At 31.9% G+C, this 15598-nt stretch overlaps 1 protein-coding gene across 3 annotated transcripts in view; it reads right to left on the reverse strand.

The window, feature by feature from the left end:
- The window catches only part of LOC118189129 (uncharacterized), a 141806-nt gene that overhangs the window by 12967 nt on the left and 113241 nt on the right, over positions 1 to 15598 (reverse strand). For 2 of the 3 annotated variants that reach the window (XM_035359672.2, XM_085824141.1), the window contains exon 7: positions 5864 to 6151. The exons of the other annotated variant lie outside the window; for it this stretch is intronic. In XM_035359672.2, coding sequence (XP_035215563.2) covers positions 5864 to 6151 — 288 coding nt within the window. The remainder of the gene's footprint in view (positions 1 to 5863; positions 6152 to 15598) is intronic. 3 annotated transcript variants of the gene reach the window in all.

A 15598-nucleotide genomic window follows, 5' to 3' on the forward strand; every position in this document is an offset into this window, starting at 1 on the left:
TAATAACTTCATTTTGAATTATCTTTGATAAATATGATTCCTTTACCTTTGTTTGGTGCTTTGACTGGTACTTGATGAATTATGTTTGGCAAGCGGAGAGATTAAATTCAGAAAATTTTCTTCGCTAGGTTGAAGACACTTTGTGAACAGGCTACTTGGGATATCATCAGACCCAAGAAAAGAACGACAGTTTGTTGAAAGATACAGTACCGCATCCATGACTATATAGAATTTCTCTTCGTTTTTCTTTCTCTGTGTGAATGAGTCACTCGGTGTCGTGATCGATGCCTTGGCACGATTTCATTTGTTGTACTCGAATTTTCCACTTAATGATGAACCTCTGTAGATTCCAGACGCTTCGTGCTCAGTTACTTTTCTTTTTTCCAATTAATGAATCCTGTAGTATGGTGTAGAGGCAGCACCACGTTTCTGATAAATCTTGCAGAGTGTACAAAAAATTGCATTCTTGTTTTTAGAATATGTAAACCAAGATCTCCTAAGCTTTTCACTATTTATTAATGTTCTGTATTACATGTCAAATGTTTGCCATCACGTTCAATGGGACTGAGGTTTACGTTTTCTGGATGTTTACTGGCTAATAATACTGATTGACTGCTTAAGAAAGATTGTTGGCGATCTTTTATTTTTTTCTATGACCAGCCAACTGCATGGGTCCAACAAATCAAAAGTTTTTAGTTTTTCGTCTTTCTGCTGCCTGCCCCCAACTAAATGAAGAGATCTTTATATCATGGCTTCATTTCCTCCAGCTATTCATTTGATGTCGATGAAGAAGGTTGTTCTTTCAAATGCTGATTTGTAGATTGTTTGGGGATGATATAGGCGGTCATGTTTGGTTATGCAAATTGTGAAAAGAAATATTAGTACCCTCTAGAATCTCAGCATAATCGGAATTGTGGCAGGGTCTGACAGTTTACTTCTTCCTTAAAGTTGTTTTTTCATCTTAGTTGAAATTATTTACGCTGAACAGTCCTAAATAAATGGTCGTGTTTCGCTAAATATAGTGCGGGCTATTAAAAGGAAGCATATTAAAAAAAAATAAAAAAAAAAATAAAAATAGAGTACAGAAGAGACCTGAAAACTAAAAAATAACCATAAAAATAATTAACCTAGCTTTAAAATCCAAAATACACTCCACTGTTCTGAGTCAAACCAAAGGTGAGCCTATGTTGCTAACTGGCTGCAAAGAAATCTAAATGCCTTGCTTCATCTTGAAGACATAATGATGGTGTCTTGTATATACTCGACGTATATTAATTTGAATTATTTCATTTGTCCAGGATGGCCCAAGGTTAATTTTTTTGGATTAGATCTTAGAAAATAGTTACAATGCTTCTCCATTTCCCAGCAGACTTTGCTATGGAAACCAGGCGACTCCTTCAACAAGCTATCGTCCTATTTCTCATTTGAATACACCCCGGCCAGACAGGAAACGGTTGAGGGACTTCAGATATTACTGATAGGGTCAGTTTGATTCTATCAGTGACGCCTGGAGTCCCTCTATTTGCATCTTTCTGATCTTATATTTATAGTTGTAATCGGCTGTACTTAACTTTAACTCATGTTCCTTTAAAAGGGTTCTTAGTATTTAATTATAAACCTTCTTAAAAGAGGTTTTTAAACTTGGCCTTAAAACTATTAACATTGTACTGAAATTAGAGAGCTGTTTTAACGAACAACATACCAAATACGATCCAGCGTTATATTTGAATTTGCTGCTCACAAGAGTTGCCGCCCGAGGCAAAACCCACGGCTTGCCCCCCCCCACTAGATCCGAGACTGATGCTTTCCTTGTGTCAATCATTAGTTCATTAGCTGACTGCACAGCTCTGCAGCTTTTACTGCTATATAGATGGAGCCAAATTACTGTAATTAATTATAAAACATGTTCACCTAAGCTTGTTATTAGATCTACCTTACGTCAATACTTATTGTTTGGAACTGTGCATAACTTTTCAATGCTGCTTCCAAATGACAATTTATCTTGTTAAAATTGCAAATAAAATTATTTCAAAGATTAAACAACACAATTTTATTTTATACAAAGAGGAAGGCTAAACAGATAAAGACTGACATTTTTTTCCCCCTTCATGTGGGAAATTATGTACTTTTGCAATATTGTGAGCAATAAAATTGCATCCTTTTCTCCAAAGTTACACAATATTCAGGAATCAAAATGCCATCAAGTTGTAATATCAAATAAGAAAGTTCATAATTACTTATGTCCAAACATATGTATTTTCTGCAAGACTCAAGATTTTGTCAGAATTGAAACAACATCAAGCATAAAGTTGTAGCAAAGAATAAAGAAGTTTATAATAATTTACACACAAACATATGTATTTTCTGCATGTGTTGAAAAAAAATTAATAAATAAAAGAAAGAGAATAGTTGTCATTATTTATTCTTAATTTTTGTACCACCTGGAAATTATTGTAATTTATACTGAATTAAAGTTTAAACTAAAAGCAAGTTATTTAGTGGTTAAATTACTGCATTAAACACTAATTAACATGAACTATTTGAAATTAATACTGGCTTGAAAATATCTTATTTAGCTGTCAACATATCTGAATTACTAGCCAACAAAAATTTCTTGCAGGTACTAACTTTTAGATTTCAGATAGGAAATAAACTTGTGCATTTTATTACTACTGTTGTTATTATATTTTGATAAAAGTCAGTAAGTGAAAATCAAAATATAGATAATTATTTAGCTATATTTTGATAGCTATTATGATAGATAATTTGATACCTATAATAGTTTTATTTTGCTAGAAAAGTTTTCAGTTTGGGGGAGGGGAGCAGCTGCTTTCAGATCATGCATTTGGCCCACACACAATTTCAGCTTGAGACCACTGATTTAAATAACTGGCACAATGCATTAGCATATTGTTTTATACCCACAGTTACAGTTTGTACTGCCTAGTGCATGAGACAGGGAAATGCACACTTTGAGCACACATTTTTCTTAGCCTGTTGAGCAGCTTGGAAGTAAAGTAGACTAAACAAAAAATCGAGGCATTACTTATTACTGAACAAAAATTAAATTTAAGTTTGTTTACAAAAAATATGCAGCATTTCAACACAATTTACCTAATTCTGCCTCATCCTGCATAATTTTACAATGAAGTCAGTTCAAGAAAAGATGCAATTGAACTATTAATGAAGAACAAATACTATACTGTACTAGAAATATTTTTCAAATGCCAGTCCACTGAAGCTTAGATTTAGAGAAGAGAAAATTAAAGAGTGCATAAGGAAGGGAGTTAATAGCAGATATGTTTATAAACCTTGCAACAAAGTAACATTTGGATCATGTCACATTTCTTATATTACTTGTATGCTGAACTGCCTTCGTAATTCTAGTCCAGAAGCTTCACATTACATCTTAATTGAATAAACTTTTAACAGTATGTCTTCCCCCCCCAGATTGAATTTCAAGAACTGATAAATGAAATTTTATATAACCATTATACTTCTCAATATCAAGCTACTTGTAGCTCAACTAATGAAAAGAATGGCAGGAGATCAATGTAATCATTATGAGGAATATGGCTTTCTACTTGACATTCAAATTATAGACTGAGAGCAGCAATATAAGCCCATAAAAGTTTGCAAAAAGTTTCATACTTTTTTTTTTTAAATCAATCCATTTCACTTTGTAAAAAAGTTGAGTGGTATACATAAACTTCAAATTCCTCATAGATCACTTCATTTAAATGTCTGATACTACAATTAATTATTTTATTAAAACAAATAATCTTTAACTTTTCCCCCACCTCATTGGCCAGTATATAAAGTAGCTTCATTTATTTTTAATGATGGGGAAAAACACCCAAAACATATTGTTTTCTTCCATCTAAGAGAATACAAAACAGTTTAGAGATATTTGACTGTGGAGTTAAAAAATGTTTGCATATCATAAACATTTCCATCTCCCTTTCCCTCGATACAATCAGTTCTTACGTATTAAGATATTTAGTGGTTTTGGTGAACAAAATACAAAAGGTTTCAATTGAACTTGCACACGCTGCCATACTGTAGTTATATACCTCTATAAGATGAATGTCTGATTAAAATTACCTACATCAGTACTATCTTATATAATATGATATTCTGCAAACAAAATATTACTAATACTAAACATAAAAACAGTATATTTTTGTACTAGATTTGTGTATATTTTATGGTGATAAAAGATAAAATAGACAAGTGCCAATAATATATTTCTCACTTGTAAGACATAAAAGATAAAATAGACAAGTGCCAATAATATATTTCTCACTCGTAAGACATACTTTTCCACAGATTTTTAGGTTAAAAATATCTATAACTTACATCTCCATTTCATTGAATATCACTCCCAGATCATTTACTACACATATAGATTGGTATACTGCCATTCAACACTTCATACAATTTTTGTTCTTCATATGCAAGTAAGTGAATTTTTTTTCTTTCTAAGGTTCTCACTCATTAAAGAACATTAAATTCACTTACCCAACTATTAACCAACTGACACTGGTCAGTGATTTTTTTCCTCCTTCTTTTAACTATACATAAGAAGAAAATATATTCACACTTTCAAATAATTTTTTTCCAGCTTACTTCACAATTCCTAGTCTCAGTTCATTTGGAATTAACTCCAAAGTCAATTATAATGCTTATTTTCAGGTTATTTATCTTTTCATATTGATTTGCTCTATCATTTATACATATCCCCCGAGCAGAATTTTCTACAATTTCTCAGACTAATATAAAATTTTACCCTTCTCCCCAATTCTTTAATTCTTTACAAGACAGTTTGATACATCTCCAGAAACATGAGACCCTTCATGAACTGACTAATGTCAAATATAGTTTCATAATTTCTTGCAGGTTCATTTTCAGATGCATTATGATGCCTTTTATAACTTTTTGTCCACTTTCACAAACAAGGAATGATTGAAAACAATTTTTATATTTTAATTCAGTAAATATTCCATGATGAAGTGTAACTAAAAATGTGGAATTTAAAAATAAACTATATTAAAAACTTGAGAAATTTTATGAAGCAAAGCCTACACTTCAATTCCTTACAATAGGCTATCTTTTTTTAATTGGAGTGATCAACTAATGCATGCAACATATCACATGTTAGAGAGATAAACTATGAGATGCTATGCACTTTTTCTTAAATTAAAAAAATATATATGACTTTCACAAAACTTTTGAATTTGTAGTAGAACATACTAAAAGTTAATTAAACTTACAGCAAACTAGTCAATAAAGCAAAACTACACTTGCTTCACTATTTAATACCTATATATAAAATCTATATACTATTTCTGCATTACTATTAACACCTTAATAAAATCTTTTATTCTAATTTATAATATACAATTACATGAAACTGGATACTTTGTAACAAAAATTTTAATTTTCATGCCAAAAAATAAAATAAAATAAAAAAAAAAAGCATTGAAAGTTTATTCTAAATCATTCAAAAAGAAAACATAAAATAAGACAAAATCATAAACTAAAAATTTAAAGACCTACCTTTTTGCAATAATTAGTTCAAAACAACACTACACAAAATCATACATTCACATATATGCCACTCATTCACACAAAGGGCACGTATAAATAATTATGAGTATTTGATACAATGGATGGTTACAATTTGAATTTAGCTAGTACCAATGCTAATAAAATAACAAAAAGCAGTAGTAAATGTCAAGAAGGGAGAATAAATACAGTCAGAGGATAATTGGTTTGGGATTAGTATAGTTCTAATTTATCAGAATTATTTTTTAATGTCAGTTTTCTGACAATTTAAAAACTTATACAAACTATACCACACCTTTAAATGTCCCCCTTTTTGTTCGCTCTGGCATTTTTTTAGAAGGCTCATCCTTTTTATTAGTCTCCCTCTTGTTCTCTCGCGAAGTTCGAGTTTTGATCTCTTCGCTGTGATGTGACTCATTAGAGCCGGATCTTCGCCTACCAGGCCTGCAGTTGTTAGGTTCGATGGGACTTTCTCTGTTGCTGATTCTACTTCTAGATGGTTTTTCTCTTGGTCGTGCTTTGGTGACCAGTTCACTTAATGTTATATCTTCATCGGTTGAGCAATCTGAGTTCAGTGTTGAGCCTATTGTTTAAGAAATTTTCATTACTTGGAGAAATATGTGGCATTTCTAAACCATCAGATAAATAACTGATATTCTTATATGCCACAAAAAATTATTAAAAATTACTTTTTATTTATAAAAAATTATGACTTGAAAAATATTCCTTGTATTACATTTTGGATTTAACATCATGGGTATTTAAATAAATTTAATTTGCAAATCAAATGAGTGTATTGTACTTTAGGTAATTTAAGGGCGCTAATTGCTTTCATAGGTCACTGAAAACTCTTTGCACAAATTCTTTGTTCAATTTTATAACAATTTTTAATGAAAGGTAAATTACACCTCCATTGTATTTAAAAAAAATAATTAAAAATCACACCAGAAGAGCCAAGTGATAGAAATGGGAATGAGACAGTCACCTCTCAAGAAAAACTCACCAGATCTCACACAATATCAACCAAACCATAAGAATACTAATCTAATTAAATATTATGTGACATACAAAAAGTAACTAACACTACATGTTTATACTAAACAGCAATGCACAGAGGCTATTCTTGCATAAAATAAATCTTATATAAAGCCAGGATATATTTATAATTAAATAATCAATGTTATAATAGCAAGGTAGTCAGAAATGATAAGAAAATTAACTTGTTTCAAAACATTTTAGTCAGAAAAAGAAAGATAGAATATTTAAAATAAATAAATAAAATGTTTACTAAACATGCAAAGTAATAATTCAAATTGAAGATTCTTGCACTCAGAACATTAGAAATAAACAGAGGGTCTTTTGATTTTATTTATTTATTTTTTTAACTTAGCTTCATGCAGTTTCATATTACAGGTTACTATCACTACCAATAAACTGTTATTAGTCTTATAATGCAAAATTAACCTTAATTATATCAGGGTTGCCACTCAAACAGGAGAATGAAATTTCCTGACTTTTCCAGGTATGTTTCGAGAAAATTCCAGTCTATCCGCGTAACGTACGTTGGCTGTGCTAAGAGGTAAATTAATTATGGTATTACTTGTACTGTGTAGCAAATTCACTTAATTATTCAATAAATCCCAGAGGACATTTATTCTTAATTATTCTTGGTACACTTTGTTTGGTAATTTTGTTTACTTTTCCACTTAAGAAACTTGATAAAATTTAAGATATATACATTGGATAACAATTGTATGTTTTATTTAATTATTACTCATGATCATCACCAGTTCAACATGAGGCTAATCCGGTTCTTATAAATCACAACGCAATGCTAAAAGTTAGGTTAGATTTTAGGTAAATTTAATTTGTGTGAGGTGTCTTCTTAAAAGGCACCTTAACACTTGAAAACACAAATATAATTATAATAGGAGTTGTTTTCTACACTGAAGATTGAGATTAGAATCTCCCCAATCTGGAATAAAATACGGCTTTTTTTGCAGACATTCTGCAGCTAAATGAAAGAAAGAAATCTATTTAATGATATTTTTTTTACTAAATTGAGGTATTTTATATTTATTTCGCAGCATACATAAGGAAAAAATATGTGCATTAAATTTCGTGATGTCATCATACTGTTAGAATTAATTTCAGGATTATGCTAGAGAAAATTTCCTGAAATTTGGAAATATTATTTACTAATGATAAATAAAATTAGAGGGAAGAAGCAACATTAAATTATATGAATAACATAAAAATAAAGATAATTACTTAAAAATTGAATTAGAATAATCAACGATATTTTAGCGAATATAGTTATATTACATGGTTAGCCTAGATGACTGATTACTATTTTTTTATTTTACTGCAAAATGACAAGGTATTTATAAAAAAAGAAAAAAAAAAAAAAAAAAAAAAAAAAGATTTTGCGGTAAAATCCTAGTATATGGTACGGCCTTCGCACGAATTTGAAAATTGTCGCCAAGAACAAAATGACCCGTTTACTGCTCATCATCATGTCGCCAAATCCCACTGTATCATACATGGAGATTATTCTAACCAAAGAACGTCTATGTAAAGAAGAAAAGGTTCCATACACGTAAATGCTATTATGCGGCTAGAAAGCGGAGGGAAAATTTGCCAACGGATTTGGCGATGGAACCTGGCGGCCAGAATTTCCCTCTCCACGATGTGTACAAGATATTGAGAAAAATGTGTTAAGAAAAAAACGTTCTTTGACAAAAAAGAAAACTATGAAAATCCGTTTTTAAATTACTGCGAAAAATCCAAGAAGAAACGTTTTATCAAAGAAAGTTTTTTCTTGGATTTTTCGCAATAATTTTAAGAACGGATTTTCGTAGGTCCCCCCCCCCGTCAAAATAACTAATCCATGAATTAATTTACTTGCGCCAAAAAATATTTTCTTTTCCTCTAGAGTTTAAAGAAATTTTAAACGATATTCATTTTATGAACTCTTAATAACGTGACCTTCGAACTTCGACACCGGTTTCGAGCTTTGGCGACAGATATATTGCACATGCACAGCTGTTTCCCTCTATAATGAAACGGAGCCACGTCTGTTGCAGAGAGGTTTTCTTTCTTTACAATACATATTTTTTTATTTTAACCTTCATGGTACCGTATACTAGGATTAAACCCATTTTGTTTTATACGGGAACACATACTTTCTTTAGTTCATGTACTGCACATGCGTTTCTCGAGGTTACTGGAAACCAAAAGTTGCGGGAAACTTGATTTGCCTTTCTAAAAGACAATCAAATTGGAGCTGCGAAAATTGGCTCTATGCCAGCTGCCCGAATGACACTCACGTGACACACAATTCGCCAAAAAAGTGATCTCTTCTGACGTCGGCGCAAAACTCGCCTTTTTTGGCAAGATCGTTGTATGAAATTCTGACTTTTCCAGATTTTGACTAAAACACTTAAATTCCCTGACTTTTCCCTGAATTTTTTTGGTCAATTTCCGAATTCCCTGACTTTTTTCGATTTCCCCGGTTTTCCAGGTAGCGTGGCAACCCTCTTATATTTATTTTAATAAGGTAATAAGCAAAAATAAAGCAATATTATAAATAAACATAAATAATACAATTTAAAAATTATGCTAGGGAGAAATTATTTGGCTATTTGATATAAATCAGATGAAATGTTAAAAAAAAAAACTAGCTATAATTAATTGTACTGATATTAAACAGTATAACGAACAGCAAAATGCAAATGTCCTGTAGCACATGTTATGCAGTGCTGTCCTTCAAATCATTTATATGACAATCTAAACACAGCCCCTGTTTTTCTATATCCCTCACAGATAAAAATCCCATAATCCAATCTGGTGAAAGTACAATCATATCCATAAATTAAGGATAATTCGGAGTCATGCGAAAATCGAACTCTAAAATAAATATATCACCTGTAAAATCATACACACATCTTCAAGAATCATATGCAAATTTCAGGAAGTAATCAGATGACACCGATGGTACGTCACAATGACGAGAGTGTAAGAGAGTGATATATAAGGAAAACAGGCAAAGAAGTAAAATTGTTCGCAGGCACTTTATAAGCATTTCAGTGCAATAACTGAATAGTTATGACACAAAGGACGCATTTGGATGATTTTTACGTGGTAGAATTATCGGCCGTCTGGAATGTGGGCATACCCAATTGGAAATATCAGATGAACTTGGAATTGCCCAGGGTGTCATCTCCAGGCTTTGGCAACGATTCCAAGATGATGGTAATGTGAGTAGACGTTACAGCACAGGTCACCCCAGAGGCACAACGCTGAATGAGGGCCGGTATTTGGCAGTTACTGCCAAAAGAAACAGGCGGAGCACAGCCTCAGACCTGTCTCGTCAGCTCTCTTTAGCCACTGGTATGGCAATTTCAAGGCAGACCGCGTACAGACGCTTAGGGCAAATTGGTCTATATGCTCGTAGACCTGTCAGATGCGTTCCACTTACTGCAACTCATTGTCGCCCGCGGTTAGCCTTTAGTAGAGAGCATGCATTGTAAACACCGTAGCAGTGGGCTTGTGTGATGTTTTTCGACGAGTCCGGGTTTAGCTTGCAGTCTGATTCTCGTGAGACTTTCATATGGAGAGCTCCAGGTACCCGTTACCACCAAGAAAACATCATTGAACGACACCGTTACAGTGGTGCAGGAGTGCTCGTTTGGGTTGGAATTATTCTGGGTTCCAGAACTGACCTACATGTTCAAATTGGAAACATGACAAGCCAGATCTATCGGGACGTCATTCTGGAACAACATGTACATTTGTTTTGGGGTGCCATGGGCGCACAATTTGTATTTATGGATGACAACGCCCGTCCTCACCGTGCAAACATTGCAAGCGAATGCCTTCAATCGGAGGATATCACCCGTATGGACTGGCCAGCATTCTCACCGGACTTGAATCCAGTAGAGCAGGTGTGGGACATGCTTGGCCGACGAGTTGCAGCCTGTCAACCTCCTCCTACATGCCTACCGGAACTTCGGAGAGCACTGCTTTTTGAATGGTGTAATATCCCCCAAGATCAGATCGATAATTTGATACTCAGCATGCCTAGGCATTGTACGGACTGTATTGCATCGTCTGGGAGACATACAATGTATTCACAATCATACCAACCATATAATATTGTTTTTTTGTAAACAGTTTTTTTTTTTTTTTTTTTGTAATTTGCTCCAGGGAGGAAAAAATCGCTAATTTTTTTAATAATATCAAACTTATAGCATCTTTTTTTCGCTCTTTACCTTTTGTTTAATAAATAAGCTTTACAAATAAGTCAAATTTGTTTTGCTTCTAACTCTTCCTTTGTCTGATTTTGCATTATCCTTAATTTATGGACATGAGTGTAATTGCCATTTTAATAGCAACATGTACCTGATCTCTCTTCTCAGTGAACAACTATCTAGTAATAATGTCAAACCACATCCAAATATAGAATAATGTGTCCAGCACCATGAATAGAATTACATCAAAACAACTACCCAACCATGAATCTGGGAAAACAAAGCTTACATGGATACAAGAGTTTTTTCAACACATGGCATAACAAGTTTCCCTGGCATCCCTGGTTTTAAATAAGCACAATCTAAGTCACTGGGTCTATTCCATAATATTTTAAAAGAAAAATAAGCTAATCAGAAAAACAGACATAAAACCTATAAAACTAGGCTACCTTCAATTTCTTTCTTTCTTTCTTTTTTTTTTCTTTTCTTTTTTTTTTCTTTTCTTTTTTTTTTTTTTTAATAGAATTTTTTTATAGCCCAGATTTGGCAGCTCTGAGAATTTACAATTCCTCAAACAGAGCCCCTGCATTTAGAAAATTCAATGAATTCAGTCATTCATGGAATTTACAATAATTGAACTATCTGTTATAGAACGTTAGCATACCCTCTATATAAGAAATGAATGAAGTAATATCATCCAGGGACAGCAAAGATCAGCAGCGGAAATAAAATTACAGCATATCTCAATCATTTTGCATGATGTTACATTCTGAACAAAGAAACTTGGATTTCTTTGATCTCAAACAGTTCCTTATCATCCAACAGTCATCTTATTTGCCATATTCCTCCCCAAGTCTACAATTGTTTTTTACCATATGGGTTCTAAAAGCATCAGCATTTCAATTCTAGCTATCCAAAACAACACTACTTCTCTTTTAACATGGATACAAGAGGTTTTTCAATTGAGACTTGAACCAATGTAGCAAATGTGTGTGCTTCAATAGGTGTTGCTTTGAAAATAAATAGGAAGTGACCTTTTTTAAATAAAACTGTTGTACAAACGTTTTACACAAACTTTTTGAACACAGTATGTCTCACATGCTCCACAATCATTCAGCGATTCAGTGAATAACAGTTCCACAGACATTAAGTGAACGTGAATATCCTTATTATATTATAGAAAATGATTTCATCTTAATAAATACATAACATCTGATGCTTGGAAGAAAAAAAAAACTATTTACATCCTCTTCCTGGCTGAATAGTTTGGGAAGTCATAAAAAAATTAACCAAGCATCACTAATAACTGCTTCACAGGGTTGCTCACCATATTTTCAAGGTACAGTACATATAACATGCGGCAGCTGTATTTAACTTTTCAAATAACAATGCTTACCAAACAAAAGATATTAGGGCAAAGTTAAAACATTCAGCATGCTAACAACAACATTGGTTATCCAATACTATTAAGTCATGAAAATACTACTCATAGTACTTATTTAGTAACTATTAGATCTACATATTTTATTTTGTCTATCTTTTCTCCATGTTCAGCAATGAAGGCGTATTGTATGCCACTAGTTATTTTTGATGAAGGACATAAATTTGACCATTTTAGTTTAAATCTCTTGGATAATTTTTTGACAGAAACTAAAACACAGACCTAAGCAATCATTCATGATAAAACACAAGCACACAGTTATAAGGAAAAAAATATATTTTCAGTTAATAGTAAGAGCAGATTCATTAAAAAAAAAAAAAAAAAAAAAAAGCCATATATGCAAAGCATTTCAGAGACAGAAGGGCATAAAATGATTAAAGTATAGATAAGTTATTGTATATTTAGTTGTTGTATATATGATAGCCAATTAATGTTCAACATGTAAGTTTATTTATAAATAATAATCAGATGAATTTAAATACATACAGCAATCATGTTAGCAATCCCTCTGGGAAATTTCAGGATTTAAGTTGTTTTCATCTAATCAACATATAATATACATATTAAAATACTTACTTCTTTTGGACATTATCATTAATTCTTTTACAAATTACAATCTGTGCACTTCCTAGTTAAAGTGGCCACTGTGTTTGATGGTCAAAATTTGTAAAATTTGATCTCGGAATTTGTAATGTGCAAATTTCAAATGTTGCCGATGGCTTATGCAGTAACCACTTCAAGGAAGTAGCAATATTTTAGTACTATTAAAAAAATTTCTTCATGATTTACATTTCATTTCATTCAAAGCAACTGGTATTTATCCATTAATACCATCACAAAATTTTTTATTGTCAAATGGAAGAAATGCAACCAAATACTATGACAGCCATTATGCAGTTTAACCCTCTGCACATGGATACATTTAAATGATATAGTATGCTTTCTTTATCCGGATTTATTATTAGCACTCGCAATTATTATTAACCTTGAGCTTTGTTATTTTGTTCTTAACATTGATGAGATCATTCTTATATGTTGATTAATTTTTAGCAGTTTGGAAACTAACATCCCAAGGAGATTATGATTTCACTGAATACTATTGCACAAAATGAATCTGCAGCCCTCGATAATTCGGAGATTGGTAAGCATAATTTCCACTTATATTATTAACAGATTATTGATTAAAAAACCACATTTTTGTAATGCAATGATTGTCAAATGATTTTTAATGTAACTTTTTTTTTTACAAAATAATACTTAGGATACGTAACAGGATTTCATCATATTATATAGTTCTTCACTTACATACTTTATATTAAAACTGTTACAAAATTTCTGGATTTATCATTACATAGTAAAATTTTGATAAGCTTTGGTTGATTTGATAATTTGATTAGCACCTGTACTCCACATGCAGTTTTGAATGCAAAAAAACTAAAATTTTGATTTTCAGAAAATCCAGCCTGACAAATTTAAACATGATTTTTCCTTATCAAAAATAATTAAATATATTAACAAAAATACACTATATTTAAAATATGCTTTTAATGAAGGAATTAAATTATTTTATTATTGAAGTTACTCAGCATTTTCTACACCTGTGCTCTTTCTACAATAAATGTGGATCACGGATCTTGGCAATTTTTTTTTTTGCATTTAATAAAATACTACTTCTGTTGTGCATTCATTTGTCTTTTTAAATTAATTCCGAGTGCATGCAGTTAATAAACTTTATGCTGCATATGTTAAGAATTTATTTGTAAACAGATTTTCAGATACTTCATTCAAACCTTGCATTGCACTCACGTGCTGGAGATAAAAATACTTTTTTTCTGTACAGTATTGCCATAGCTCGCTATGAAATTGTTGAGTTTCTTAATCAAAAACTCATAAATGCTGTACAAAATATGAAATAGATAATAAAATAAATTCTAAATTTGGGCTTCCAGATGCCCAGGTGGAGGTGTACGTTATTCAAAATTTAATGGCTCTAAGAACTGTTGTTTTATCACAGTGCGAGAAAAATACAAACATATGCAGATTTTTCATTATTTGATTTCTTTAAATATGATACAGGGCGATAATATTTGGTCACAACAATTTGAAAAGTGAAATGCCACAAAATGCCAAAGTGAAATTAATAGCCCTTCTGGGCCAGTGCCCTTTGAGCTTAAAAAAAGAAAACTAATTTGGTAATAAATATAAAATTTAAGTTAGCATTTTTTGAAGCATTATTAGTCCAACTATGCATGTGTAAAACATAATAGTAAAAATAGAGCAAGAATTCCATTTAGGGAAATCCTTACAATCAAGAATTCAGTAAACAGGATACTTACTCAATTTTATTGAAAATGTAAAAACAATTTCCTTGGTGTATGGACACTTTTCTTTTTACATAAAATGCTTCCAAATTTTTTTAGAAAAGAGTTCTTTACTTAAGACACAATAACACGCCGCAGAAATACTAATTCAGAAGTCAAACAACAAAAATCAGCGTTATATTTTCAAAATTTTCACAGGACTAGTTTTGATGGTTTTTGTTTTGGCCAATGTAAATCAAACCACACTGGCAAGGAATCCTATAAATACCCCAAGAATTCATATCCGGAATTGGGTCGTTGAGTATGGAACTTGGAATTTTATTCATGGGAGAATAAACAAACCGAAAGTTAAATTTCTGCAAAATATGTGCAACTTTATAGCTAATTGATGGAAAGAAGGGAATGACATCAGAATTTTTATAATCTCCTAAAACAAGAGTGTGCCTTTTAGTGTGTTGAGATGAGAATTTTTTAACTGCCTGATTAATAATGTTGGGTGAAAAGCCTCTGTCAACAGCCATTGCTTTTAAATAATTTAGTTCTTCATCAAGAGTAGTTTGGAGGAGCAAACTTGAAGAGCACGGAAAACATAGGAATAAAATGAAGCTAACTTTTGTTTAGTCGGATGACATGATTTAAAGTGTGGTGGAAGGCAAACCGATGAAGGTTTACGGTAAACCGTAGTGCTGAAGTTGGATATGTTACGTGTAACAAGAATGTCGAGGAACGGAAGAGAATCGCAAGTCTCAAGTTCAAAAGTGAACTGAATAGCAGGGTCAATAGAATTCATCGTTGAAAGAACTTTATTTAAATCATCTTTATTACCTTCAAACAAGGTAAAGGTATCGTCTACATAGTGGAACCATGCCGGGAAGTTTAAAGTTTCAAACAATTTTGATTCATAATAATGCATGTAGATATCAGCCAGGATGGGACTGAGGGGGCTTCCCATGGCTAATCCCTCAGTTTGCTTGTAATATTTATTTTGGAAAACAAAATGCGTTTGTTTCAAACAG

This window comes from Stegodyphus dumicola, chromosome 9 (genome assembly GCF_044657685.1).
Source record: "Stegodyphus dumicola isolate Sdum_Otavi_A_Nest chromosome 9, ASM4465768v1".
Lineage (NCBI taxonomy): Eukaryota > Metazoa > Arthropoda > Arachnida > Araneae > Eresidae > Stegodyphus > Stegodyphus dumicola.